General features: G+C 44.7%; 1 protein-coding gene across 2 annotated transcripts in view; it reads right to left on the bottom strand.

The window, feature by feature from the left end:
- The window catches only part of PFDN1 (prefoldin subunit 1), a 146346-nt gene extending 121689 nt beyond the window's left edge, over window positions 1–24657 (bottom strand). The window contains exons 1-2 of one of the 2 annotated variants that reach the window (XM_072145812.1): window positions 24362–24657; window positions 4782–4948 (exon numbers count right to left, since the gene is read on the bottom strand). In XM_072145812.1, coding sequence (XP_072001913.1) covers window positions 4782–4948; window positions 24362–24394 — 200 coding nt within the window. In that variant the 5' untranslated portion in view covers window positions 24395–24657. The remainder of the gene's footprint in view (window positions 1–4781; window positions 4949–24361) is intronic. The other variant, XM_072145813.1, reaches the window with a different exon arrangement.
- Window positions 24658–27316: the final 2659 nt, after the last annotated feature.

Raw genomic sequence — 27316 nt, 5'->3', positions numbered from 1 at the left:
ACACACACAGCTCTGCATCGTCCCCACACACACACACACACACACAGCTCTGCATCGTCCACACACACACACACACACACACACACACACACACAGCTCTGCATCGTCCCCACACACACACACACAGCTCTGCATCGTCCACACACACACACACAGCTCTGCATCGTCCCCACACACACACACACACACACAGCTCTGCATCGTCCCCACACACACACACACACACACACACACAGCTCTGCATCGTCCACACACACACACACACACACACACACACACACACACAGCTCTGCATCGTCCACACACACACACACACACACACACACACACAGCTCTGCATCGTCCCCACACACACACACACACACACACAGCTCTGCATCGTCCCCACACACACACACACACACACACACACAGCTCTGCATCGTCCCCACACACACACACACACACACACACAGCTCTGCATCGTCCCCACACACACACACAGCTCTGCATCGTCCCCACACACACACACAGCTCTGCATCGTCCCCACACACACACACAGCTCTGCATCGTCCCCACACACACACACACAGCTCTGCATCGTCCCCACACACACACACAGCTCTGCATCGTCCCCACACACACACACAGCTCTGCATCGTCCCCACACACACACACACAGCTCTGCATCGTCCCCACACACACACACACAGCTCTGCATCGTCCCCACACACACACACACACACAGCTCTGCATCGTCCCCACACACACACACACACACAGCTCTGCATCGTCCCCACACACACACACAGCTCTGCATCGTCCCCACACACACACACAGCTCTGCATCGTCCCCACACACACACACACAGCTCTGCATCGTCCCCACACACACACACACAGCTCTGCATCGTCCCCACACACACACACACAGCTCTGCATCGTCCCCACACACACACACACAGCTCTGCATCGTCCCCACACACACACACACAGCTCTGCATCGTCCCCACACACACACACACACACACAGCTCTGCATCGTCCCCACACACACACACACACACACACACAGCTCTGCATCGTCCCCACACACACACACAGCTCTGCATCGTCCCCACACACACACACACACACACAGCTCTGCATCGTCCCCACACACACACACACACACACAGCTCTGCATCGTCCCCACACACACACACAGCTCTGCATCGTCCCCACACACACACACAGCTCTGCATCGTCCCCACACACACACACAGCTCTGCATCGTCCCCACACACACACACAGCTCTGCATCGTCCCCACACACACACACAGCTCTGCATCGTCCCCACACACACACACAGCTCTGCATCGTCCCCACACACACACACAGCTCTGCATCGTCCCCACACACACACACACACACACAGCTCTGCATCGTCCCCACACACACACACAGCTCTGCATCGTCCCCACACACACACACAGCTCTGCATCGTCCCCACACACACACACAGCTCTGCATCGTCCCCACACACACACACAGCTCTGCATCGTCCCCACACACACACACAGCTCTGCATCGTCCCCACACACACACACAGCTCTGCATCGTCCCCACACACACACACAGCTCTGCATCGTCCCCACACACACACACAGCTCTGCATCGTCCCCACACACACACACACACACACAGCTCTGCATCGTCCCCACACACACACACACACACACAGCTCTGCATCGTCCCCACACACACACACACACACACAGCTCTGCATCGTCCCCACACACACACACACACACAGCTCTGCATCGTCCCCACACACACACACACACACACACAGCTCTGCATCGTCCCCACACACACACACACACAGCTCTGCATCGTCCACACACACACACACACACACAGCTCTGCATCGTCCACACACACACACACAGCTCTGCATCGTCCACACACACACACACACACACAGCTCTGCATCGTACACACACACACACACACACACAGCTCTGCATCGTCCACACACACACACACACACACACACAGCTCTGCATCGTCCACACACACACACACACACACACACAGCTCTGCATCGTCCACACACACACACACAGCTCTGCATCGTCCACACACACACACACACAGCTCTGCATCGTCCACACACACACACACACAGCTCTGCATCGTCCACACACACACACACACACACACACACAGCTCTGCATCGTCCACACACACACACACACACAGCTCTGCATCGTCCCCACACACACACACACACACACAGCTCTGCATCGTCCCCACACACACACACAGCTCTGCATCGTCCCCACACACACACACACACAGCTCTGCATCGTCCCCACACACACACACACAGCTCTGCATCGTACACACACACACACAGCTCTGCATCGTCCCCACACACACACACACACAGCTCTGCATCGTCCCCACACACACACACAGCTCTGCATCATCCCTACACACACACACAGCTCTGCATCATCCCTACACACACACACAGCTCTGCATCATCCCTACACACACACACAGCTCTGCATCATCCCTACACACACACACAGCTCTGCATCATCCCTACACACACACAGCCCTGCATCATCCCTACACACACACAGCCCTGCATCATCCCTACACACACACAGCCCTGCATCATCCCTACACACACACAGCCCTGCATCATCCCTACACACACACAGCCCTGCATCATCCCTACACACACACAGCCCTGCATCATCCCTACACACACACAGCCCTGCATCATCCCTACACACACACACACACAAAGCCCTGCATCATCCCTACACACACACACACACAGCCCTGCATCATCCCTACACACACACACACACAGCCCTGCATCATCCCTACACACACACACTTCCCCTCCCCATCATCCCTACATACACACTTCCCCTCCCCTTCTTAACCTGTCCCAGCCCAGCATGTCCCCATTCTCCCAGTATCAGATATTGTGGTGATGTAAGAAGCATGTGATCAGTCACATGATTCTGACATCACCGCAGGTCCTGTACCTGTAGGCAGCGGGAGAGCGCAGTACGGAGCCTCTCCTCTCTGGGAGATCGGGTGCAGCTGTACATCAGGGCATCACCCAATCGGTCAGGAGGGTCTGGCAGTGCTGGAACCTCCAGACCTTCGGTCTATAAGACGCAAGCCTTTTTAACAAGATTTTTTTTCTTGCCAAAAAGGATGTCTTATAGTCCAAAAAAATATGGTGTAATATATATATCATACACACACTCCATATATACCTATGTATATATATTGTATTCAAGCAAAAAACAGTGTTACAATGGCGTTATATAGTTGAAACATATGCAAGCCTTGGAGTTATTTATGAAATTTCACTTAATGAAGGAGTGATGTCACCATCTCGCTGACCGTGATCTATAAATATACAAATTCATAAGTGTAATGCATACATACAAAAATGATCTGGTGTATAATAACACCTGAAGAACGTTAAAGTAATAATTAAGGCAAAAGATAGCCTGTGTGGATTAATCCTAGGTACCGTGAGGACTTATAGTCCAATAAATATGAACACGCATGTCTGGAAAATAGAATGGAGGAAGAAAGGCTGTAAGGCTCATGTCACGCATCCGTGACATACCATATTGGAAAAGGTATTCCATCGGTCATTAAACGCGCATTTGTATGTATGCATTAAACTTATTAATCTGTATATTTATTGATCACTGTCAGTGAGATATATGCAAGTTTTGTGGAGTTATTAGGAAATTGTCATTTTTTTTAATATATACATATACACACACACTGACTCCGTTTGTGAGTATAAATGTAATTGCAAGTCTTAGTATTCAGAGAGCTGGGGGTTTTTTATAGGAAAGGGGTCAAAATGCTCACAACACCCCTTGATAAATTTATGAATCTAGTTTCCAAAATGGGTTTCCATCATATCAGTTGATGTGAAAGTGACATGGTGTCCAGAAATCACATTCTAAATCCAGAAGCCAAATAACACTCTTTCCCCTCATTTTCCCCCGTAAAAATGTATATTCCTAAATATATCACAGAGTGGATTATCCCAAGTACTAAACTGCACTTATAACAGCTTGTTGGTCATGCAGAATGGCACAAAGGGAAAAAGCAATAGTTTAGATATACAACTCGCATTACTTTTCTCCGCAAGGACTGTTATCAGGGGCAACAATGGGCTTTAGAGAATTACTGAGGGTGAGGTGAGCGAGATAGTGGCTGTGTGGGACTCAGCTCTGCTACATAATTAACCACTCCTTTAGGAAGAAAGATGCAGTAGTAATGCTATTGATGCGAGGAGAAATCAACCTCTGTCCTCCACCTCTGCCTAAGGAATTCTCTTCAGCTGGGTTAGCAGTGTCAGCCTCAATGAGGAGGGCAGGGTAGCTTGACTGTATACAGCAGCTCTCCCACTTCCCTGACTTGAACAGAGAGCTTTAACTAAAGTCTTTCTTGTAAGAAAGGTGGATCTATTACCATGGATAAAAGGCATCAGTGGAACATGTGGTTTGTAAGGAAATCACTGGTGACCGGTTCTCTTCAATAATAGATGGCAAGTCTTATATTGTAGGTATCAGTGAGACATAGGGGGGACAAATACTATTGGACTGCTAATATAGTTATAATAGTTTTAAAAATGATTGCATAAATAGGGGGGGGGGGTAGTTATATGTAAAATAGTGCCTGAAGCCCGTCCTGGGTGATGACATCAATGAGGAAAATGAAAATGAGACCATCACTTTTAAGAATGAACACAATAACTTACATCCTTCCCACACTTTCATAGATTGGAGTTTCATCAGGCAAGCTCTTAATTTCAGCATCTGTTAGATTTGCATGTTTCTTGGTTCTATTTAGCTGCTCAATCTGAATATCAGCAAGTTTCACCTTTTGTTGCGTGTCAATAACTTTAGCCTGAAGTTCTGTAAAGGCCTATGAAATTAAAAAAAAAACAAAAAAAAAAAAAAAACACAGAATTCATAAAATTTAGGAAGTAACAAAAATTAGGAAGTAAAAAATTTGAAACTAACAGACTCTCATGGATCAGGGTTTATGAACAATAGTTTACCCACTACAGTACCAACATGTATGATCCGACTATTTTCTTTATGTATATATATATATATATATATATATATTACACATAACATTGAAGATAAATAAACACACACACAAAAAAATGTAATAAAATATATATATTTATTGTGTGTGTGTGTATACATATACACACACACATATATATAACTTTATTAGGTACACCTGTCCAACTGCTCGTTAACACTTAATTTCTAATCAGCCAATCACATGGCGGCAACTCAGTGCATTTAGGCATGTAGACATGGTCAAGACAATCTCCTGCAGTTCAAACCGAGCATCAGTATGGGGAAGAAAGGTGATTTGAGTGCCTTTGAACGTGGCATGGTTGTTGGTGCCAGAAGGATTGGTCTGAGTATTTCAGAAACTGCTGATCTACTGGGATTTTCACGCACAACCATCTCTAGGGTTTACAGAGAATGGTCCGAAAAAGAAAAAACCATCCAGTGAGCGGCAGTTCTGTGGGCAGAAATGCCTTGTTGATGCCAGAGGAGAATGGGCAGACTGGTTCGAGCTGATAGAAAGGCAACAGTGACTCAAATCGCCACCAGTTACAACCAAGGTAGGCAGAAGAGCATCTCTGAACACACAGTACGTAGAACTTTGAGGCAGATGGGCTATAGCAGCAGAAGACCACACCGGGTGCCACTCCTTTCAGCTAAGAACAGGAAACTGAGGCTATAATTTGCACAAGCTCATCGAAATTGGACAGTAGAAGATTGGAAAAACGTTGCCTGGTCTGATGAGTCTCGATTTCTGCTGCGACATTCGGATGGTAGGGTCAGAATTTGGCGTCAACAACATGAAAGCATGGATCCATCCTGCCTTGTATCAACGGTTCAGGCTGGTGGTGGTGGTGTCATGGTGTGGGGAATATTTTCTTGGCACTCTTTGGGCCCCTTGGTACCAATTGAGCATCGTTGCAACGCCACAGCCTACCTGAGTATTGTTGCTGACCATGTCCATCCCTTTATGACCACAAAGTACCCAACATCTGATGGCTACTTTCAGCTCGATAATGCACCATGTCATAAAGCTGGAATCATCTCAGACTGGTTTCTTGAACATGACAATTAGTTCACTGTAGTCAAATGGCCTCCACAGTCACCAGATCTCAATCCAATAGAGCATCTTTGGGATGTGGTGGAACGGGAGATTCGCATCATGGATGTGCAGCCGACAAATCTGCGGCAACTGTGTGATGCCATCATGTCAATATGGACCAAAATCTCTGAGGAATGCTTCCAGCACCTTGTTGAATCTATGCCACAAAGAATTGAGGCAGTTCTGAAGGCAAAAGGGGGTCCAACCCGTTACTAGCATGGTGTACCTAATAAAGTGGCCGGTGAGTGTATGAGTGTAATATATATTATATATACATACACACGAGATCATTTCTATAATTAAGACCGGACAGGGATCGAGTCTGTACCATTAGAATAAAAAAAGCCTATCGAGACCGTAAGGCTCGTGTACGATCTTGAGAGGCTTTTTTGGATTCTAATGCTGCAGACTCTATCCCTATCCGATCTAAATTATAAAAATGATATTATGTATATATATTAAGCAAAAATCTACTACTTGTGAGTTTTCCTTGTTTTTTTTCTTTGTTTTGTTTTTTGGTACCTCATTGGTTAATGTGACTCAAAATCTGTTTCCGGTTAAGTCATATGTATAAATACTTTGCACTATAGCATTTCAGTAGGCTACGATTAAGGACCGTGAACGGTCAGAATTACTATGTTATAGTACGTCACTATATGTTTTAAAATATTTTTTTAATAAAGTGGATTTTTTATTTACTCAACATATTACTTTTGCCTGGATGCTTGACCTCTACTCTTTTGGTACTGTCGATTTCCTGACTGGTCCCCGCACAGTATGTCCATGCACCAGCTGCACATTCAAGTCGGCAGTAACCCATTATTGGTTGGTGAGCTGAAAACATTTTTTTCTTTACAGAAGTAACCAATGTTGTAATACACCAGACTGACACATATTGGACCGATTCCTTTGCAGGTCTATATCTGTACGGAAGTTTCTGTGCCTAAACAATTTCATGTAAAATACTTGACCTGCATATCAATGTGAATTTAACACCGTTATCTTAACACTGATTCTATATATAAAATGGATAAACATGGCTCATTGTATTGTTGGTTTTATATAAAGATTAAATGCATACGATATTACATACATACAATATTACACACATACAGGCGGTCCCCTACTTAAGAACACCTGACATACGACCCCTAGTTACAAACGGACCTCTGGATTTTGGTAATTTACTTACTTTAGTCCTAGGCTACAATAAATAGCTTTAACAGTTATCAATGGTGCCTGTAATTAAGATTTATTGTTAATCCTGGTTCTTATGACAATCCAACATCTTTAAAATCCAATTATCACAGACACCCAAAAAATTTTGCACTGACATATGTTCACATGTATTTGTGGATATGTGTCAAATAGATCAATATTATTGCATGATGCACTTCATCACTTTATGATGCACTTCATCACTTTGCACTTTTTTTAGCAACTTTATTTTCACAACCTCACCTATAGAATTGGTTTTCGGTAATTATTCATGTTTTCATCAATCATTTATATATTTTTTTTTCAGTAAATAAAAAGGATGCATTTAATAAGGGTAGAACATACAGCATCGTGTTAACTCTTAACGCAGGGAGGAAAAAAAAACAAAAAAACCCTTAACTCCTTCCCACCGCGGCCCTTTTTCGATTTTGCGTTTTCATTTTTCACTCTCCACATTCAAAAATCTGTAACTTTTTTATTTTTCCATGTACAGAGCTGTGTGATGGCTTATTTTCTGCGTAACAAATTACACTTCAAAATGGTGGTATTTCATATTTCATGCCGTGTACCGGGAAAAAAAATTCCAAACGCAGTGAAATTGGTAAAAAAACGCATTTGTGCTTTATTCTTGTGGGCTTGGACGGATTTCACTGTGCACCCCAAATTACATGTCTACTTTATTTTTTGGGTTGGTACGATTACGGGGATACCAAATTTGTATAGGTTTTATAATGTTTTCATACACAAAATTAAAACCTCCCGTACAAAATTTTTTTGGGGGATTTTGCCATTTCTGGGGCTAATAACTTTTTCATACTTTGGTGTACAGAGCTGTGGGTGGTGTCGTTTTTTGCGGATTTTGATTACGTTTACAATGTTATCATTTTTAGGACTGTACGACCTTTTAATCACTTTTTATAGAATTAAAAAAAAAATTTTAAATGGCAAAAAAGTGCCATTTTTGACTTTGGGCGCTTTTCCGTTACGGGGTTAAACGCAGTGAAAAACCGTTATCATATTTTGATAGGTCGGGCATTTTCGGACGCGGCAATACCTAATGTGTTTATGATTTTTTTACTGTTTATTTATATTTATATCAATTCTAGGGAAAGGGGGGGTGATTTGAATTTTTAGGTTTAAGTATAATTTTTCTATTTAAATTTTTTTTAAATTTTTATTTTTACTATTTTTCAGACTCCCTAGGGGACTTTAACCCTAGGGTGTCTGTACGATCCTATCATATACTGCCATACTACAGTATGGCAGTATATGGGGATTTTACTACTCATACATTACCACATGGTAATGAATGGGTTAACCCGAAGTAGCTTCGGGTCTTCGTGAGACCCGAAGCTACCATGGCGACGGATCGCCGCTCCCCGATGATGTCACGGGGAGTGACGATCCACGGCAATATGCAGCAAAGACTTACCGGCTATGGAGAGGGCTCGGCCCGCGAGCCCTCTCCATGTACCGGGACCCGACATGTGACGTAGTACTACGTCATATGTCGGTAAGGGGTTAAAACCATGTCGACCAGATACTATGCCATTTAGATATCCGCCCAATACATTTTTTCATACTGGCCCACTCAAGGTAAGATTATGCCATAGTTTCTTTGAGGGAGGTTCTTTGTCGACCCATTTACGTGCCACACAAACGAGAGCAATGTTCATCAGTTTTAATATATTTTTTTTTTTTTTAAATTTGATTTCCGCTTCATAGTCAACTGAACCGTGTATAGCAGTTTTCACTAGTGTCGTAAAATCCGGCCCGAAAATCCCAGACGTGTACTGGATTTACAGTATGTGCTGGTATCACACATTCACTCAATACACAAAACTGAGCTTGGGGAAGAGTTTCTGTACACACACATGGCCTTCATGATTAAAGGGGCTGTCCAGGCTTGTAGTTATTTATTTATTTTTTTACACTAGTAGAGTTAGACGGCTGTAAAAACCAACAAAGCAGTTGTATTTACACCCTCTGATTTCACCACCACAGCGTGCTCCCTGTGCAGCCTCTGCCTGCAGCCTGAACACAGCCAGGACCTGCTGGCTTTGGTTGTGATGTCACTGCTGCACCTCTATACATACAGTCATGGCCATAAGTTTTGGAAATGATACAAAATGTTCATTTTTACAAACTCTACTGCATCAGGTTTTTAGAATTTGCATATACACCAATGTTATAAAGAGTGATCAGCTTAACAGCAATTAATTGCAAAGTCAATATTTGCCGAGAACATGAACTTTTTCCCTCAAAACACATTTCAACTTCATTGTAGGCCTGTCTTAACAGGAGTAGCTAACATCGTTTCAGTAATTGTTCCATTAACACGTGTGGAGATCAATCTGTCATGATTAATTAAGAATCACTGGACACTTTAAAAGGAGGCTGGTGCTTGGCATCATGATTTCTCTTCTGTTAACCATGGTTATCTCTAAAGAAACACATGCAGTCATCATTGCACTGCACAAAACTGGCCTAACAGGGAAGAGTATCGCAGCTAGAAAGATCACATGAAGGAAAACTGGCAGGAACCATCTTCCATCAAAGCAGTATCCTCACTCGACACACATTAAGCCACAGAACGATCCAGGAACCAGAGGTTGCGGTAGAGGACCATGCGGTGGTGCTCAGTTAATAAACAGAAAAGTCCATAAGCAACTTGAAGAAAGTAACGGCACTCACTCACTTGATAGAAAAGTGTAATGTCCTTTATTCAGGTGAAGAAGCGTAAAATCACATGCAGGGAGAAGCAAGCCTTGGAAACGGTGCCGTTACACGCTCAGTGGCACTTTCTCAAGCCAATCGCAGCTAGAAAGATTGCACCTCAGTCACCAATCTATCGCATCATCAAGGAATTCAAGGAGAGGGGTTCCATTGTTGCCAAAAAGGCTCCAGGGCGCCCAAGAAGGACCAGCAAGCTCCAGGACCGACTCTTAAGCGTTTCAGCTTCGGGATCGGGCTACCAGCAATGCAGAGCTTGCTTAGGAATGTCAGTAGGCAGGTGTGTGTGCATCTGCACGCACTGTGAGACGAAGACTCTTGGAGCAAGGCCCGGTTTCAAGGAGGGCAGCAAAGAAGCCACTTCTCTCCAGAATAAACATCAGGGACAGAATGATATTCTGCAAAAGGTACAGGGAGTGGACTGCTTAGGACTGGGGTAAAGTCATTTTCTCTGATGAATCCCCTTTCCGATTGTTTGGAACATCTGGAAAACAGCTTGTTCGGAGAAGACAAGGTAAGCGATACCACCAGTCTTGTCTCATGCCAATTGTAAAGCATCCTGCAACCATTCAAGTGTGGGGTTGCTTCTCAGCCAAGGGAATTGGCTCTCTCACAGTCTTGCCTAAAAACACATCCATGAATAAAGAATGGTACCAGAATGACCAAGAGCAACTTCTCCCAACTGTCCAAGAGCAGTTTGGTGATCAACAATGCCTTTTCCAGCAAGGTGGAGCACCTTGCCATAAAGCAAAGGTGATAACTAAATGGTTCAGGGAACAAAACAAGAGATTTTGGGTCCATGGCCTGGAAACTCCCTAGATCTTAATCCCATTGAGAACTTGTGGTCAATCATCAAGAGACTGGTGGACCAATAAAAACCAACAAATTGTGACAAAATTCAAGAATTGATTGTGCAAGAATGGACTGCTATCAGTCAGGATTTGGTCCAGAACTTGATTGAGAGCATGCAAGGGAGAATTGCAGAGGTCCTGAAGAAGAAGGGTCAACACTGCAAATAATAGTCATTATAGGATTGCACTTGTATTTCTGTATGTGATAAAAACATCTAACAAACACAAATAAAAACCAGAGGGCAACAGATCATGTGAAAATAAATATTTGTGTCATTCTGAAAATTTACGGCCATGACTGTACAGTCCGGGATTGATGGCAGGCACAGCGCTGGACCAGAGCACCAGACTGGGCAAGTATAACGGCTTTCTTGTTTTGACGCGCCCCCTCCCCCACTACCTCAACCCCTTTAATTATGGAGAGCACTGTAAATGTTAGAGGGGCAGTAGCTTAGGGTTAGCAGGACTAGCTTTAGTTGGCTGAAAGAACACCTACCATGTTTCCAAAAGTAAGACAGTGTCTTACATTCTTTTTACCCTCAAAAGTCCCACTATGTCTTACTTTCGGGGTATATCTTATTGAAAAAAAAATGTCGATTTTTGTTTTAACCAAAAAATTAACATTTATTAACAACCTGAACAGTATGGTATTCACGACAAAACAGTTTTATACTGTTAAAGCAAGTGTGAAGAATGTCTTGTTACAACTGTATCATGACGGTTTGAAAAAACGGTAAGAACGAACAGTCTGAATATGTTATACTGGAACAGATTTATTCCATGACAACCATGTCATCATCTTCAGGAACATCATCATAAACATCCACTCTCTGAGGTTCCTGTGGATTTTCTTGGAACTCCTGGGACTCCATTTCCTTCTGAATCATTGGCCCATATCTCTCATGGGTAGCAACAGTGCTGTCCTGAAATGGGCAAGTCTTGTCCAGGTAGCCAGCTAGCAGTGCACTTGCAATGCAGGTGTCAGTGATCTTATCCCATTAATTATTCTCTGGCAGTTTGGGCTTCACAAAGTTCCCACGTACATTTCTCTCCATGCGGTTTTCAATGTAGTCATTGATTTCCGCACGCAGATAGTCCTTGAACGACTTGTTAATGGCGATATCCAGAGTCTGGAGATAAGCCGTCATCGCTTCAGGAATCATGATTTGGTTGATTCTCTGCTCACGAAGGAAGTTTTTCATGTCTTTAGCACGGTGTAATTAGGATCAGGTTAAAAATAATCAGGCTAGTCGCGCTGCTCTGGTTCAACAAAATGTTTATTTTGATAGAGGTGGACAACGCGTTTCGGAGGTGGACTACCTCCTTCGTCAGGTCCAAAAGTACAAAATCTGTGACATAAGAAGATCCAAATGTATATACAGTAAAAACAAGTTCATACATGTGTGGATGAGTAAATGAACAATTACAAATAATTAAAAAATAAATAAATGAATACATGTCTATATACCTTACAAAGTAAACATTGTTGATGTATATGTCATATCATGTACTTGATTTTAAATTCATCTAGTTCATCATAAAATAACTAACAATATTTTAAAAAGATATGCAACAGTAATAATAGATAAATAAAAAGAACCTCCCGAACATAGCACAGAAGGTGAGAAAAATAAATAGCATCGGGTAAAAGAGTAGAGAGAAAAGAGTATAGCAATTAAAAAGGAGAATATGTATATCCTATTCTAAAAGGTGAACATGTAAAGTCATAAATGTAAACCTAACATGTCTTTTCCTCAGTGTAAAGTCCGTCCTAGGAGTGAACTTGGGTGGTATTGGGGGATACAGACAGGTGGGAATCACAACGGGTAGGCCTAGATGTTAATAGTAGTGTTAGTAGACACACACAATGGGATGATGTGGGGGTACATGTAGAAAAGGGTAAATTACCTCGAAGTCTGAGGACTAATGCAGGCTTGCGAAGAATCTGTAGGTATAAGGAATGTGGGGGAGAGATGATTATTATAAATGTAGAGTATGTAGTGTGGTAGAATTGTGGTGAAATAGCGATACTTACGGAGTCTTAAGACGTGGGCCGGCACGGGCGCTGTGTGCGATGTCCGTGCCGGCTTCGCGGTTTAAATGACAGATGGAGTGCGACTGCGCATGCGTAAGATATTGGCGCATGCGTGTTGGAGCGGATGGTCCGTGGAGCGAACTGATCTTTCGGTATGTGAGGGACTGAGTTGTGTAAGTGAGCAGGGATGTTAGAATAGGATTTGATGAAACTGAATCTAAATTGGGAATGGAGAGCTGCAAGGTAACAGTTGATTAGTGGTACTGAGAGATAAGTTACTAATTGTAGTGGCAGATAATGAGCATGGGTGTGTTGGGACTGAGGCTGATTTGAGAATAGTGTTAAATTCTGCCAGGAAATAGGTAACATTAGGCAGAGTGAAGCTGATGTTGAGCTGGGGTAAATGAATATCGGATAGTAACACGGATGATAAAACAGGACTGGATTATGAAGGGGATGTAGAGTGGAGGTAAAGGTGGGCAACAGTACTAATGGGGGTGATAATTAGGGGATTAGACACGTTCCAGCGATTCATTAAGTCCGTATGGGCACATTGAGTTTAATTTAAAAATCCAGAAGTTCTCTCTCTTTATGAGTTGGCTGAGGCGATCCGGATGTGCTTTAGGTATTTGTTCAATAGGAACAAGGGATAAGTTGTTGATGTCATTGTTATGATGTTGATGACAGTGTCGGGAGACACTGTAGTTGATATCCATTTTTTATCTTTCCTCTGTGTGTATTCTTTCCCTGAGGGATTGTGTAGTCCTTCCTACATATTGTAGAGGGCAGGAACACTGGAATAGATAGACCACGTAGTCTGATGCACAATTCATGAAATGGTTGAAATTGAAGGTTTCTCCTGTGACTGTAGAGTGGAAGGAGCATGTGCGATGTGAGATTATATTGCATGCAAGGCATCTGTTGCTGTTACATTTAAAACTGCCTTTGAGCACAGTGTGTGCTGGCTGCATCCCAGATCAGCAACCCTCTTTTGTTCCCTCGCATAACAAGCGGTAGCATTAAATCAAGCCACTTCCTTATAACAGCTTGTGTGGCCCAGGCTTTTTCAGTTTCCAGCACATAAAATGCCAGAAACCCGCTCAATCTTCTCCTTCTTGCCCTTTGCAATGAGTAGCGGGGTTACTTTAGTGCCATCCAGACGAATCGCCAAAATACAAGTGACAAGTGCACTTTCATAAGCGGTGGAGGGAACGTACACTGAGGAGGCACCTTGTTGATTAATGGTGGTTTGAGCTGCTTGGCCCATGAACACGGCAGTTTCATCCATGGCGATCATGTTGCAAAGACTGTATTTAAAGAAGTCAATGTCATCCACAAACTTATTGTAGGCTAATGCACGTTTAACACTCTCTGCATCTTCCAGCCTAAAGAGGGTTGTGGATCTTCTCAAAGACAGGTCATTGCGTTCAAGAAAGTTATCCACCCAGTCCTGTGATGCCTTGAATTGGTCAGGGGAAATGTCAAACTCTGGTGACAGTGCAAGGGCATATTCACGAATCTGAGCCCTGGTCACCACCAATGTCTTTGCTCTCCTCTCTGCAACCCACTCGGAGACCAGGCTTTCCAGCTATGTACACATTGGTTGCCGACCACATCTAATCTTGCGCTTTTTAGCCATTCTGCTGTCCACTTTTCCACTCAGTTTAGTGTATTCTGCACGCCAGTTTTGGACCAGTCGGTGATCCAACATTTTCTCCTTGCAGAACTCCACTACATTTTTGCCCCAACATTCTTCGACAATCGCTTTTTTATACTCCATGGTGTAGCTCTCCTTTTACCACTGGAACCGGAATCGCTCATGTCTAGGGGCAAAAATATACCGTAGCATAAGGTATAAGCACTGCTTATGGTTCCGTATCACAGTCTCCCATAGGGTTGCAGCCCATACAGTATCCCACCCAGCCTTCCATAGGGTTGCAGCCCCATACAGTATCCCACACAGCCTTCCATAGGGTTAAAGCTCCATACAGTATCCCACACAGCCTTCCATAGGGTTAAAGCTCCATACAGTATCCCACACAGCCTTCCATAGGGTTAAAGCTCCATACAGTATCCCACACAGCCTTCCATAGGGTTAAAGCTCCATACAGTATCCCACACAGCCTTCCATACGGTTAAAGCTCCATACAGTATCCCACACATCTCCCATCGGGTTACTGTACCTGGAACTGTAATGGCGATGGGATCAATTCCTCTGCGGTGCTGGGTAGAGGTGTGGCTTCTCCTTCCTCCTGGAGCCGCTGGTCCAATCACACGCTGCACATGCCGGCATCAAGCCCCCACCCACCCTTTGGCTCGCTCCAACCCGCCTCCCACATACCTCGTACCTCAGATTCCCACCCCTCTGCTCCCGGAACCTGTATCGTGCTCCCGCCCCTGCCGGCTGACATCGGCCTGCCACCAGCAGCCACCAATCCCCCCTCCGCTCCCGGAACCTGCATAATGCTCCCGTCCCCGCCGACACATTCACTACCACCATCATCCACATAAGACCTTAATCCTCCGATGCAGCTGCTGTGGGGAGAGGTGCATCTGCTGGTCTGGGTTACTGCAGGTATGTCTAACATTAGACGTCCACCCCCCTAACACCCCTGCTACGTCCTACTTTCGGGGGTGTCTTATAATTGGGGAAACACGGTAGGTTCCTGGTGATTACATTAACATGCTGCACTTGAATTACATTTAGGAACATAATTCATGCACAGTGGGGAGGAGTCTCCCGATCGCATGTGTACAATGCACATTCCCGATTGCAAGCGTTACACTGTTCATGCAGATGCGATCTGGAGAAACTCCCAGACACTGTGCTGGAATAGTCTTTAGAAATGTAATTCAAGTGCAGAGTGTGAATGCAGCTGGAGGCTGCATTCTGATAATGTGTTTGCAATCCAAATACATTAGGAAAAACGCATCAGACGCATACAGTATGTGCTATATAAGTAGCAACATGTACTCTGTCTTTTAACCCCAGGTGCATGGAGAGGGCTCACTGTCTGTATATTGCAGCAAAGGCTTACCGGTAACACCCACTGATCCCTGCCGACGAAGCTGCATCTTTCCTGAGGATCGGCACTTCCCGTGAAGTCATCGGGGAGTGACGATCCGTCACCACGGCAGCCTCCGGTCTTCAAAGACCGACCCAAAGAATAAAGTAGACATGTCATTTGGGGAGCACAGTGAAATCCGTAAAATCCAAGCCCACAAGAGCGTTTTTTTTACCAATTTCATTGCATTTGGAATTTTCCCACTTCCCAGTACACGGCATGGAATATTAAATACCACCATTTTGAAGTGTAATTTGTTACACAAAAAATAAGCCATAACACAGCTCTGTACATGGAAAAATAAAAACGTTATAGATTTTTGAAGGCAAGTGAAAAATGAAACCACAAAAATAAAAAAGGGCTGCGGCGTTAAGGGGTTAACATTAAAGGGGTTGTCGAATAGGGCAAACTTGTTGATTATGGGGGGGGGGGGGTCTCAGTGTTGGGACCCCCACGGATCATGAGAACAGGGGTCAAATGTACCCCTGTTGCATCCCGAGATGACCGGAGCAACCAATCGCGCATACGCAGGTCATCAGATTTATCTCTATGGAGCTGACGAAGATAGCCAAGTGCTGTACGTGCTAGATGAGACAACCCCTGATGACTAACAATGTCACACACAGATGAGAAATCGGCTCTGAAGACTTAAGACACATAAGCATTTAATGTGCACCCCCACATTACAGCCAAGTCACACTGCACACCATATTCTACCGCCTACACCCCACATTTCTCCACTTGCTAAGGCCGCTTTTGCATCACTTCCCATACCTTGTCCCATCAGCAGCACATGCATCAAACTGTATACAGGGGTCTTCTGTGCTGCTCCTCCCACATAAAAAAAGGCACATGGTCATGACCTCTAAGGTCCTTTAGACCATATCTACTGCAGGTAATAAAGTAAGTGCTGCACCACCAGCAATCGCCGCTGACCGACAACCCCTCCCATCAAATTATAAAAAAATAAATAAATTTCCCCACTTAACCTGGCTGAAGGTGTCCCTGGTGCCTAGGCATAAAATGCCACTGTCCACACCCTCTATTGTCAAAGAGGGGGTGTGATCTATACTTTAAAGGAAATTAACCACTGCTATACAGTGTTTCTGAGCTCCATTCACATACCGCTGAGGTGCTGCCAATGAAGAATCTGTAAAGCTAGAATGATGCGTTTTTGGAGAAATAGCCCCTTGAGCTGTCCATTTCTCCACAAAGGCACCATTCCCAGGCTTCAGCTTTACAGATTCTTCACCAGCAGAATGTGTAACCGATTTCTTTTAACAAATAATGTCTTCGATTCCCTTGCAGCTACAAAAGGAGAGACTCCTTTTTCAGATTACATCAGAAAAGTGATTCTGGCCCTCTTAACATGCCCACCTTCTCCCAACTCCAGCCTTTTAGAAGATTAGGGGGCTGCAGAGAGCAGCTACAGCTTGTACAGAATATAAAACAATAATGTACTTCTGTAGTTAACCATCGACCAGGCTGCCCTTCACGCCCATTTAATGTGAAGGTGTCAAAGAGGGGAAGAAAAAAAAAAATAAAAAAATCACAAGTAAGTTTGCCTGAAATTGAACATATTAAATTACAATTTAATCTATCTTTAACCTCTTACAGGGCCTAAACAGGGGGGGGGGGGGGGGGGGGGGAGTTGCTTCTAATTGTTAGCATGCTTCTTTGTCGCTCTCCGTAATGTCATCATGGAACAACGATTTGTTGCCATGACTACAGTATGGCAGTATATGGAGACACCCTTGGGTCCTTCGCTGTTTCGTTTAGCACATCGTAGCGATTGGCACATTGTAATAGATGTGGAAAACCCCCATGTATTGACATTCTGTAGTATGGCAGTGTATGGTAGGATCAGACAGACAATATAGGATAAAAGTACACTAGGGGGTTTGAAAAATAGTAAAAATAAAAAAAGTTAAAAAATTAATAAAACCTAAAAGTTCAAATTATCCCCCCCCCTTTCGATATAACTGATATAAAAATAAACATAAACAATATAAATAAATGTTAAGTACCACTGTGTTAATGTCCGGTCAATCAAAATATAATAACGCTTATTGCATACCTCCCAACCGTGACTGATGCAGCGGGACAGTCCGTTTTTTCACCGCTGTCCTGCCGCTCTCGGTTGGTTGGAGAGATTGTCCTGCTGTTCGCAGCACTACCCAGGCCAGGAGACCGAGTCCCATCTCCTGGTCCCTGTACACAATGGCTGCAGAGACACAGGGTAGGAGGCAGCATGGCTGCTTGAGCTGCAGGTCAGTGAGGCCATTGCAGCTCCCGATAGTTGGAGGTGCAAGCAGGAGGTGGCAGCACAGACAGAGGCTACATCGCTGCCTTGTCTACACTGAGTATCTCCAGAGAAGGCATGCCACTCACATCATACATGGTTTAAGGTCAGTGTATGATATAAGACATTCATCAGGGCTAGGTGTCTCAGTTCTGTGCCATACAAGCCCTGAAATAATCACAGTGCCTTTAGGTTATCCATGCATTGCGATTATTTCGCCCTTCACGCCAAGATGGCATGAGGAAGATGCAGACAGCAGCATCTGCGCCTTGCTTTCATGACAAAGTTTGCAGGTTACTAAGCAATTCCCCACCTGTCTGTTTTGATATGAACTAATACAATGTGTGATTTGCATGCTATAATAAATTATGTGAAAAATCCCCATATACCGAGGTTGTGGTTGGATCAATATTTTATTGACAGTTAGAATGAGTTAATGCACCAAGCCAATATTTGCAGTGTTGACCCTTCTTCTTCAGGACCTCTACAATTCTCCCTTGCAGCTCTCAATCAACTTCTGGACCAGATCCTGACTGATAGTAGTCCATTCTTGCACAATCAATGCTTGCATTTTGTCACAATTTGTTGGTTTTTGTTTGTCCACCCGTCTCTTGATGATTGACCACAAGTTCTCAATGGGATTAATATCAGGGGAGTATCCAGGACATGGACCCAAAACCTCTGTTTTGTTCCCTGAGCCATTTAGTTATCACCTTTGCTTTATGGCAAGGTGCTCCATCATGCTGCAAAAGGCATTGTTGATCGCCAAACTGCTCTTGGACGGTTGGGAAAAGTTGCTCTTGGAGGACATTCTGGTACCATTCTTTATTCATGGATGTGTTTTTAGGCAAGGCTGTGAGAGCCAATTCCCTTGGCTGAGAAGCAACCCCACACTTGAATGGTTGCAGGATGCTTTACAATTGGCATGAGACAAGACTGGTGGTATCGCTTACCTTGTCTTCTCCGAACAAGCTGTTTTCCAGATGTTCCAAACAATCGGAAAGGGGATTCATCAGAGAAAATGACTTTACCCCAGTCCTCAGCAGTCCACTCCCTGTACCTTTTGCAGAATATCAGTCTGTCCCTGATGTTTATTCTGGAGAGAAGTGGCTTCTTTGCTGCCCTCCTTGACACCAGCCCTTGCTCCAAGAGTCTTCGCCTCACAGTGCGTGCAGACTGCTGGTAGCCCGATCCCAAAGCTGAAACACTTAAGAGACGGTCCTGGCGTTTGCTGGTCCTTCTTGGGGGCCCTGGAGCCTTTTTGGCAACAATGGAACCTCTCTCCTTGAATTCCTTGATGACGCGATAGATTGGTGACTGAGGTGCAATCTTTCTAGCTGCGATACTCTTCCCCGTTAGGCCAGTTTTGTACAGTGCAATGATGACTGCACGCGTTTCTTTAGAGATAACCATGGTTAACAGAAGAGAAACAATGCTGCCAAGCACCAGCCTCCTTTTAAAAAGTGTCCAGTGATTATTAATTAATCATGACAGATTGATCTCCAGGCCTGTCCTCATCAACACCCACACCTGTGTTAATGTAGCAATCACTGAAACGATGTTAGCTGCTCCTTTTGATAGCGCATTCACACGATGCGTTGTGTCGCGTTTTTGACGCATTCCACTGGCTTCAGCCTTGATTACATGCTAAGGTTACATAGCATTTCCACAGCATCTACTAAAATGCAATGTAACATTAGCATGTGATCAAGGCTGAAGCCAGCGGAATGCGTCAAAAAACATGACGCAACGCATCGTGTGAATGCGCCCTAAGGTAGACCTGCAATGAAGTTGAAATGTGTTTTGGTGAAAAAAAAAATCATTTTCTAGGCAAATATTGACGTTGCAATTAAATTGCTGTTCAGCTGATCATTCTTTATTACATTCTGGAGTACATGCAAATTGCCATTATTAAACCTGATGCAGTAGACTTTGTAAAAATTAACATTTGTATCATTCTCAAAACTTTTGGCCATGACTGTACACAGTAAAAAAAAAAAATCAAACATAAAAATAGATCCAACATAAAAAATTTTTTGCCCTTTGCAAAATATAAAAAATTTAATAGACAGTGATCAGCCCTAAAAATGGTAGCATTGAAAATCACTCTCCTACCCATTTAACCCATCTTCCGCTATAGCACCCAAATGTACAAACTGAAAGGAATATACATACATAGGATTTGTTACTACAATTGTATAAAAACCTCTGTTTGCATTTGTATATTGTAAAGCCTGGACCTTAAAAAATGAAAAATAATAAAAATCTTTAAAATTTAATTAAAAAAAAAAAAAAAAAAAAAATTGTCATCTCATGGTAAAAAAAAAAAAAAAAATTACACCATCCACAGCTCCGCACACTGAAGTATGAAAAAGTTGTTAGCGCCAGAACATGGCAAAATGAAGAAGAGGTTTTAATTTAATGAAAACATTATAAAACCTATATAAATCCCCTGTGATCGCACAGACCCAGAGTATAAAGTAAACATAATTTGGAACGCCAGTGAAAGCGTAAAAACAAAGCCCACAAGAAAAATGGTGCAAATGCATTTTTCACCAATTTAACCGGTTCAGGACCGGGCCCTTTCCTGTTTTTCATGTCCATTTTTCACTCCCCACCTTCAAAAAAATCTATAACTTTTTTATTTTTACACGTAAAGAGCTGTGTGACGGCTTGTTTTCTGCGCAACAAATTGCACTTCATAGTGATGGTATTAAATATTCCATGCCATGTACTCGGAAGCGGGAAAAAAATTCCAAATGCAGTGAAAATGGTGAAAAAACGCATTTGCGCCATTTTCTTGTGGGCTTGGATATTACATCTTTCACTGAGCGCCCCAAATGACATGTCTACTTTATTCTTTGGGTCGGTACGATTAAGGGGATACCAAATTTGTATAGGTTTTAGAATGTTTTCATACATTTACAAAAATTAAAACCTCCTGTACAAAAATTATTTTTTTGATTTTGCCAACTTCTGGCGCTAATAACTTTTTTATACTATGGTGTACGGAGCTGTGGGTGGTGTAATTTTTTGCAAAATTTTATACTTTTTATAAATTTTTTTCTATTTTTCAAAATGGAAAAAAAGTGACATTTTCGACTTTGGGCGCTATTTTCCGTTACGGGGTTAAATGCATTGAAAAGCCGTTATCATATTTTGATAGATCGGGCATTTTCGGACGCGTCGATACCTAATGTGTTTATGATTTTTACTGTTTATTTATATTTATGTCAGTTCTAGGGAAAGGGGGGCGATTTGAAATGTTAGGTTTTTTTTAATTATAACTTTTTTTTTTTTTTTACTTTACTATTTTTCAGACTCCCTAGGGTACTTTAACCATAGGTTGTCTGATCGATCCTATCATATACTACAGTATGGCAGTATATGGAGATTTTCCCTCCTCATTCATTACAATGTGCTATCAGCACATTGTAATGAAGGGGTTAAAACGAAATAGCCTCGGGTCTTCGGAAGACCCAAGGCTACCATGGAGACGGATCACCGCCCCCCCCCCCCCCCGATGATGTCACGGGGAGCGGCGATCCTAGGTAAGTTTGCGGCGTCAATGCTAGCGATCGGGTGTTACCGGTAAGCCTTTGCTGCAATATGCAGCAAAGACTTACCGGCTATGGAGAGGGCTCAGCCCGTGAGCCCTCTCCATGCAGCGCGACCCCGATCGCCGCCGTGAATACACGGCGGGCGGGCGCGAAGTGGTTAACTGCATTTGAATTTTTTTTCCCTGCTTCCCAGTACACGGCATGGAATATTAAATACCATCACTAGGAAGAGCAATGTTGTTAGGCAGAAAACAAGGCCTCATACAGCTCATGTAAAAATATAAACTGCTCAGGATCGGAAAACATGCACAGGATTAAACTTATGTCTATCACAATGCCATACTAATACACACCATTCAGAAAACTAAAGTATGCAGTATGGAGGGAAAATTCCTGGAATTGCGACTATTTTCCCAGTCAGGCCTCAGACTCAGTGGGAGTGTGGAGAGTAGTTTGCTGTGCCTGGAAGCAGAGTTGGCCAGTGTGGGAGTTCCTGCGGGAACTGTGTGAATATTGCATGTAAACCCATCAGGGTGCAGTCCTAATACATGGGGTTAGGCCTCAGCCCTATTTTATTTGCATTTCCAGTGAAACGCATGCGATTGCTTACCGATCGTATGTGTTTCATTGGAAACACAAATGCGATTGGACCACGGCCTGTCCAATACACTAGCATTGCATTTGTAAACGCAATTTTTCAAATATGATGTGATTGCTTTCTTTCAAAGCTGAATTTTACAAAGGTAATCACTGTGAATCACGGAAAGGGGGTTTGGCTATAGGCATGGATAATGTCCCTCTTACTAGTTTTGAAAAGTTAGAAGGTATGGTTATTGTGCTCTCACAATGGTTGCAATGAGAACATCAGTTTATCTTGCAAAGTATGAAAGAGTTATTAGTTACAGAAGATAGCAAAACAATTTTTTTTGCAAATAAATTTAGTATCCCATGGTGGCTGACTGGTTAGCACTTCTGCCTTGCAGCACTGGAGTCCTGGGTTCTAGTCCCATCAGGTCAACATCTGTAAAGAGTTTGTATGTTCTCTCCGTGTTTGCGAGGGTTTCCTCTGGGTCCTCCGATTTCCTCCCACACTCCAAAACATACTGGTAGGTTGTTTAGATTGTGAGCCCAATAGGGACAGAGACTAATTTGTCATGCTTTGTGCAGCGCTGCTTAATCTGTGTGTGCTATATAAATAATTATTACCGTATATACTTGCGTATAAGCCGAGTTTTTCAGCACAAAAAATGTGCTGAAAAACGTTCCCTCGGCTTATACACGAGTCAATACACACATATATATACTTTAAAAAAAATAATAATAAACTTATACACTCACCCTTCGGTTACCCTGACGTGCAGCGCTGTTCCCCCGATGTCCGCGCGGGTCCTCTTCTGGCTTCCGCGTCCGTCTTCTTTCTTCTCTAACTTCGTGCTGGGCGTTTTTATACAAGGTGGCCGTACAGGAAAGAACAATGGCGGCGCCCAGCACGAAGTTAGAGAAGAAAGAAGACGGGCGCGGAAGCCAGAAGAGGACCAGCGTGGACATCGGGGGAGCAGCGCTGCACGTCGGGGCCACCGGAGGGTCTGTGACCAATGCATTTCCCACCCTCGGCTTATACTCCTTTTATGTGTATTTTTTGTGTATTTCAGTCAATAGGTTTTCCCAGTTTTTGATGGTAAAATTAGGGGTCTCGGCTTATACTCAAGTATATACGTTATTATCCCATGATAACAGTGTGAAAGGTGCAAAAAACAAAGCCACAAGAAAATGGTGCAAATGCCTTTTTTCATCGATTTTGTGCATTTGGAATTTTTTTTCCCCACTTCCCAGTAGGAGGCAGAATAAATAAATACCAAATAAGTGCAATTTGTTACACAGAAATAAGTCCTCATACAGCTTTATACACAGAAAAATGAAAAAGCTATTGGTGGGGAGGCGGGGAGCGAAAAATGAGTGTGCGATTCCTTGTACAATTTACATCCTCCATACTGCAGTGCATTGAGCCTAAATTATAACTAGACAGTCCCATGAGTTCCTTATAAATCGATGGATTTCTATGGGGGGGTGGGGGAAACATGCATGAGAAACTGGAGTACACTGTTACTGTAATATAAGTAGATCTTGTCTCCTACACGTTAATGATGACTTTTTTTAAAGGAGTGACATCCGACAATATTTCCAGATTTTTAACCATAAAACAAAGCTATGTGAAAAAATGCTGCCAGCTCAACACTGTCAGTGTCTTCGCACATCTATAAGCATATGCTTTGAGAAAACCGGACCCATATGTTTTAGAATAATCACGACCACAATGCGCCTCACAACATCGCGATGAAATCTCGATCTAGCTAGAGAAACACAACTTGTATTTCGTATGTACCTTTTTAATCTCGAGGTCCACAGCGGCCGCCATGTTGCTTTTCCAGTGAAAATGCGTTGACGAGAACTTTAAGAACCCGCGATGTGATTGGTTTGTGTATTTCAGTTACTAGTCAGATGGGCCGTCTACAAGAGTAGCTTGGATTAGCCGGTAGGTGGTGACGTCTAAGTCATATGAATTAACTAGGAGGGACCGGAGGTCGGAGTAGGGTATGCTGTAGCTGTGAGAGAAAGACATATGTGGAGAGCAGTAGTGTGTAGGTGATGGGCATTGCGGCTCTTTTAAGTGAGTTGGCTCGTCTGGCGCTGTCTGCCAGTAAGGGACAAGGTTTGCTAAACGAAGGACTCACTGCCCAGAGCCTACTAGAGGTGATTTTATTAGAAATAGGCAGAGAGATGGGTCAGGTGGAGAAGAAGGAAGCTTCCTATAAACAGGGGCGTTGCTAGGGTGGTTAAAGATCCGGCACGGACCCCAATGCATGTCTATCGCACTTTCAGCAAAACCCACTCCTGTACATAGCCCTTTCATATTTGCTTGTGCCAATAACAACTTTACTGACGCTATATACATCTACAGAAACCACAGGAGAAATCTCAACTTACATCCAATGACTGCAGGTGACGTGTCCACTTCACTATGATGGCGCGTTCACGTGATGCGTTGCGTCGCATTTTTGACGCATTTCAAAGGCTTCAGCCTTCATCACATGATGGGAATACATTGGGGCAGATTTACTTACCCGGTCCGTTCGTGATCCAGCGGCGCGTTCTCTGCACTGGATTCAGGTCCGGCCGGGATTCATCAAAGCAGTTCCTCCGACGTCCACCAGGTGGCGCTGCTGCGCTGAAGTCCGCTGGAATGCCTCGAAATACACCGGCCTATCCAGGATGAAGGTGAGTGAAATTTTCGCGACACAATTTTTTTTTAAATGCGGCAGTTTTTCCGAATACGTCGGGTTTTCGTTCGGCCACGGCCCCCGATTTCCGTCGCGTGCATACAGGCGCCGATGTGCCAAATTCCGATCGCGTGCGCCAAAAAACCGGGGCAATTCAGGTACAATCGGCGCAAATCAGAAATATTCGGGTAACACGTCGGGAAACCGCGAATCGGGCACTTAGTAAATGACCCCCATTGTGTTTTAGCAGATGCAGTGGAAACGCAATGTAACCTTAGCATGTAATCAAGGCTGAAGCCAGTGGAATGCGTCAAAAACGCAACGCGTTGTGTGAATGCACGTGAGCATGCCCCAGGAAATGTCCCCCACACACAGTACCCCTATAATATCTCCCAGTAATGTCCCCCACACACAGCCCCCCTGTAATGTCCCCCACACACAGCCCCCCTGTAATGTCCCCCACACACAGCCCCCCTGTAATGTCCCCCACACACAGCCCCCCTGTAATGTCCCCCACACACAGCCCCCCTGTAATGTCCCCCACACACAGCCCCCCTGTAATGTCCCCCACACACAGCCCCCCTGTAATGTCCCCCACACACAGCCCCCCTGTAATGTCCCCCACACAGCCCCCCTTTAATGTCCCCACACACAGCCCCCCTTTAATGTTCCCACACACAGCGCATGTAATGTCCCCACATACAGCCTCCCTGTTATATCCCCCACACACAGCGCTCTGTAATGTCCCCCACACACAGCGCTCTGTAATGTCCCCCACACACAGCGCTCTGTAATGTCCCCCACACACAGCGCTCTGTAATGTCCCCCACACACAGCGCTCTGTAATGTCCCCCACACACAGCGCTCTGTAATGTCCCCCACACACAGCGCTCTGTAATGTCCCCCACACACAGCGCTCTGTAATGTCCCCCACACACAGCGCTCTGTAATGTCCCCCACACACAGCGCTCTGTAATGTCCCCCACACACAGCGCTCTGTAATGTCCCCCACACACAGCGCTCTGTAATGTCCCCCACACACAGCGCTCTGTAATGTCCCCCACACACAGCGCTCTGTAATGTCCCCCACACACAGCGCTCTGTAATGTCCCCCACACACAGCGCTCTGTAATGTCCCCCACACACAGCGCTCTGTAATGTCCCCCACACACAGCGCTCTGTAATGTCCCCCACACACAGCGCTCTGTAATGTCCCCCACACACAGCGCTCTGTAATGTCCCCCACACACAGCGCTCTGTAATGTCCCCCACACACAGCGCTCTGTAATGTCCCCCACACACAGCGCTCTGTAATGTCCCCCACACACAGCGCTCTGTAATGTCCCCCACACACAGCGCTCTGTAATGTCCCCCACACACAGCGCTCTGTAATGTCCCCCACACACAGCGCTCTGTAATGTCCCCCACACACAGCGCTCTGTAATGTCCCCCACACACAGCGCTCTGTAATGTCCCCCACACACAGCGCTCTGTAATGTCCCCCACACACAGCGCTCTGTAATGTCCCCCACACACAGCGCTCTGTAATGTCCCCCACACACAGCGCTCTGTAATGTCCCCCACACACAGCGCTCTGTAATGTCCCCCACACACAGCGCTCTGTAATGTCCCCCACACACAGCGCTCTGTAATGTCCCCCACACACAGCACCCCCGTAATCTCCCCCACACACAGCACCCCCGTAATGTCCCCCACACACAGCACCCCCGTAATGTCCCCCACACACAACTCCCTGTAATCTCCCCCACACACAGCCCCCCTGTAATCTCCCCAACACACAGCCCCCCTGTAATGTCCCCACACACACAGCCCCCCTGTAATGTCCCCACACACACAGCCCCCCTGTAATGTCCCCACACACACAGCACCCCTGTAATGTCCCCCACACACAGCGCCATGTAATGTCCCCACACACAGCCCCCCTGTAATGTCCCCACACACACAGCCCCCCTGTAATGTCCCACACACACAGCCCCCCTGTAATGTCCCACACACACAGCCCCCCTGTAATGTCCCACACACACAGCCCCCCTGTAATG

Source organism: Engystomops pustulosus, chromosome 4 (genome assembly GCF_040894005.1).
Source record: "Engystomops pustulosus chromosome 4, aEngPut4.maternal, whole genome shotgun sequence".
Taxonomy (NCBI): Eukaryota; Metazoa; Chordata; class Amphibia; order Anura; family Leptodactylidae; genus Engystomops; species Engystomops pustulosus.
Note: the sequence above shows the minus strand (reverse complement) of the source record. Positions and strands in the feature narration are given on the sequence as shown.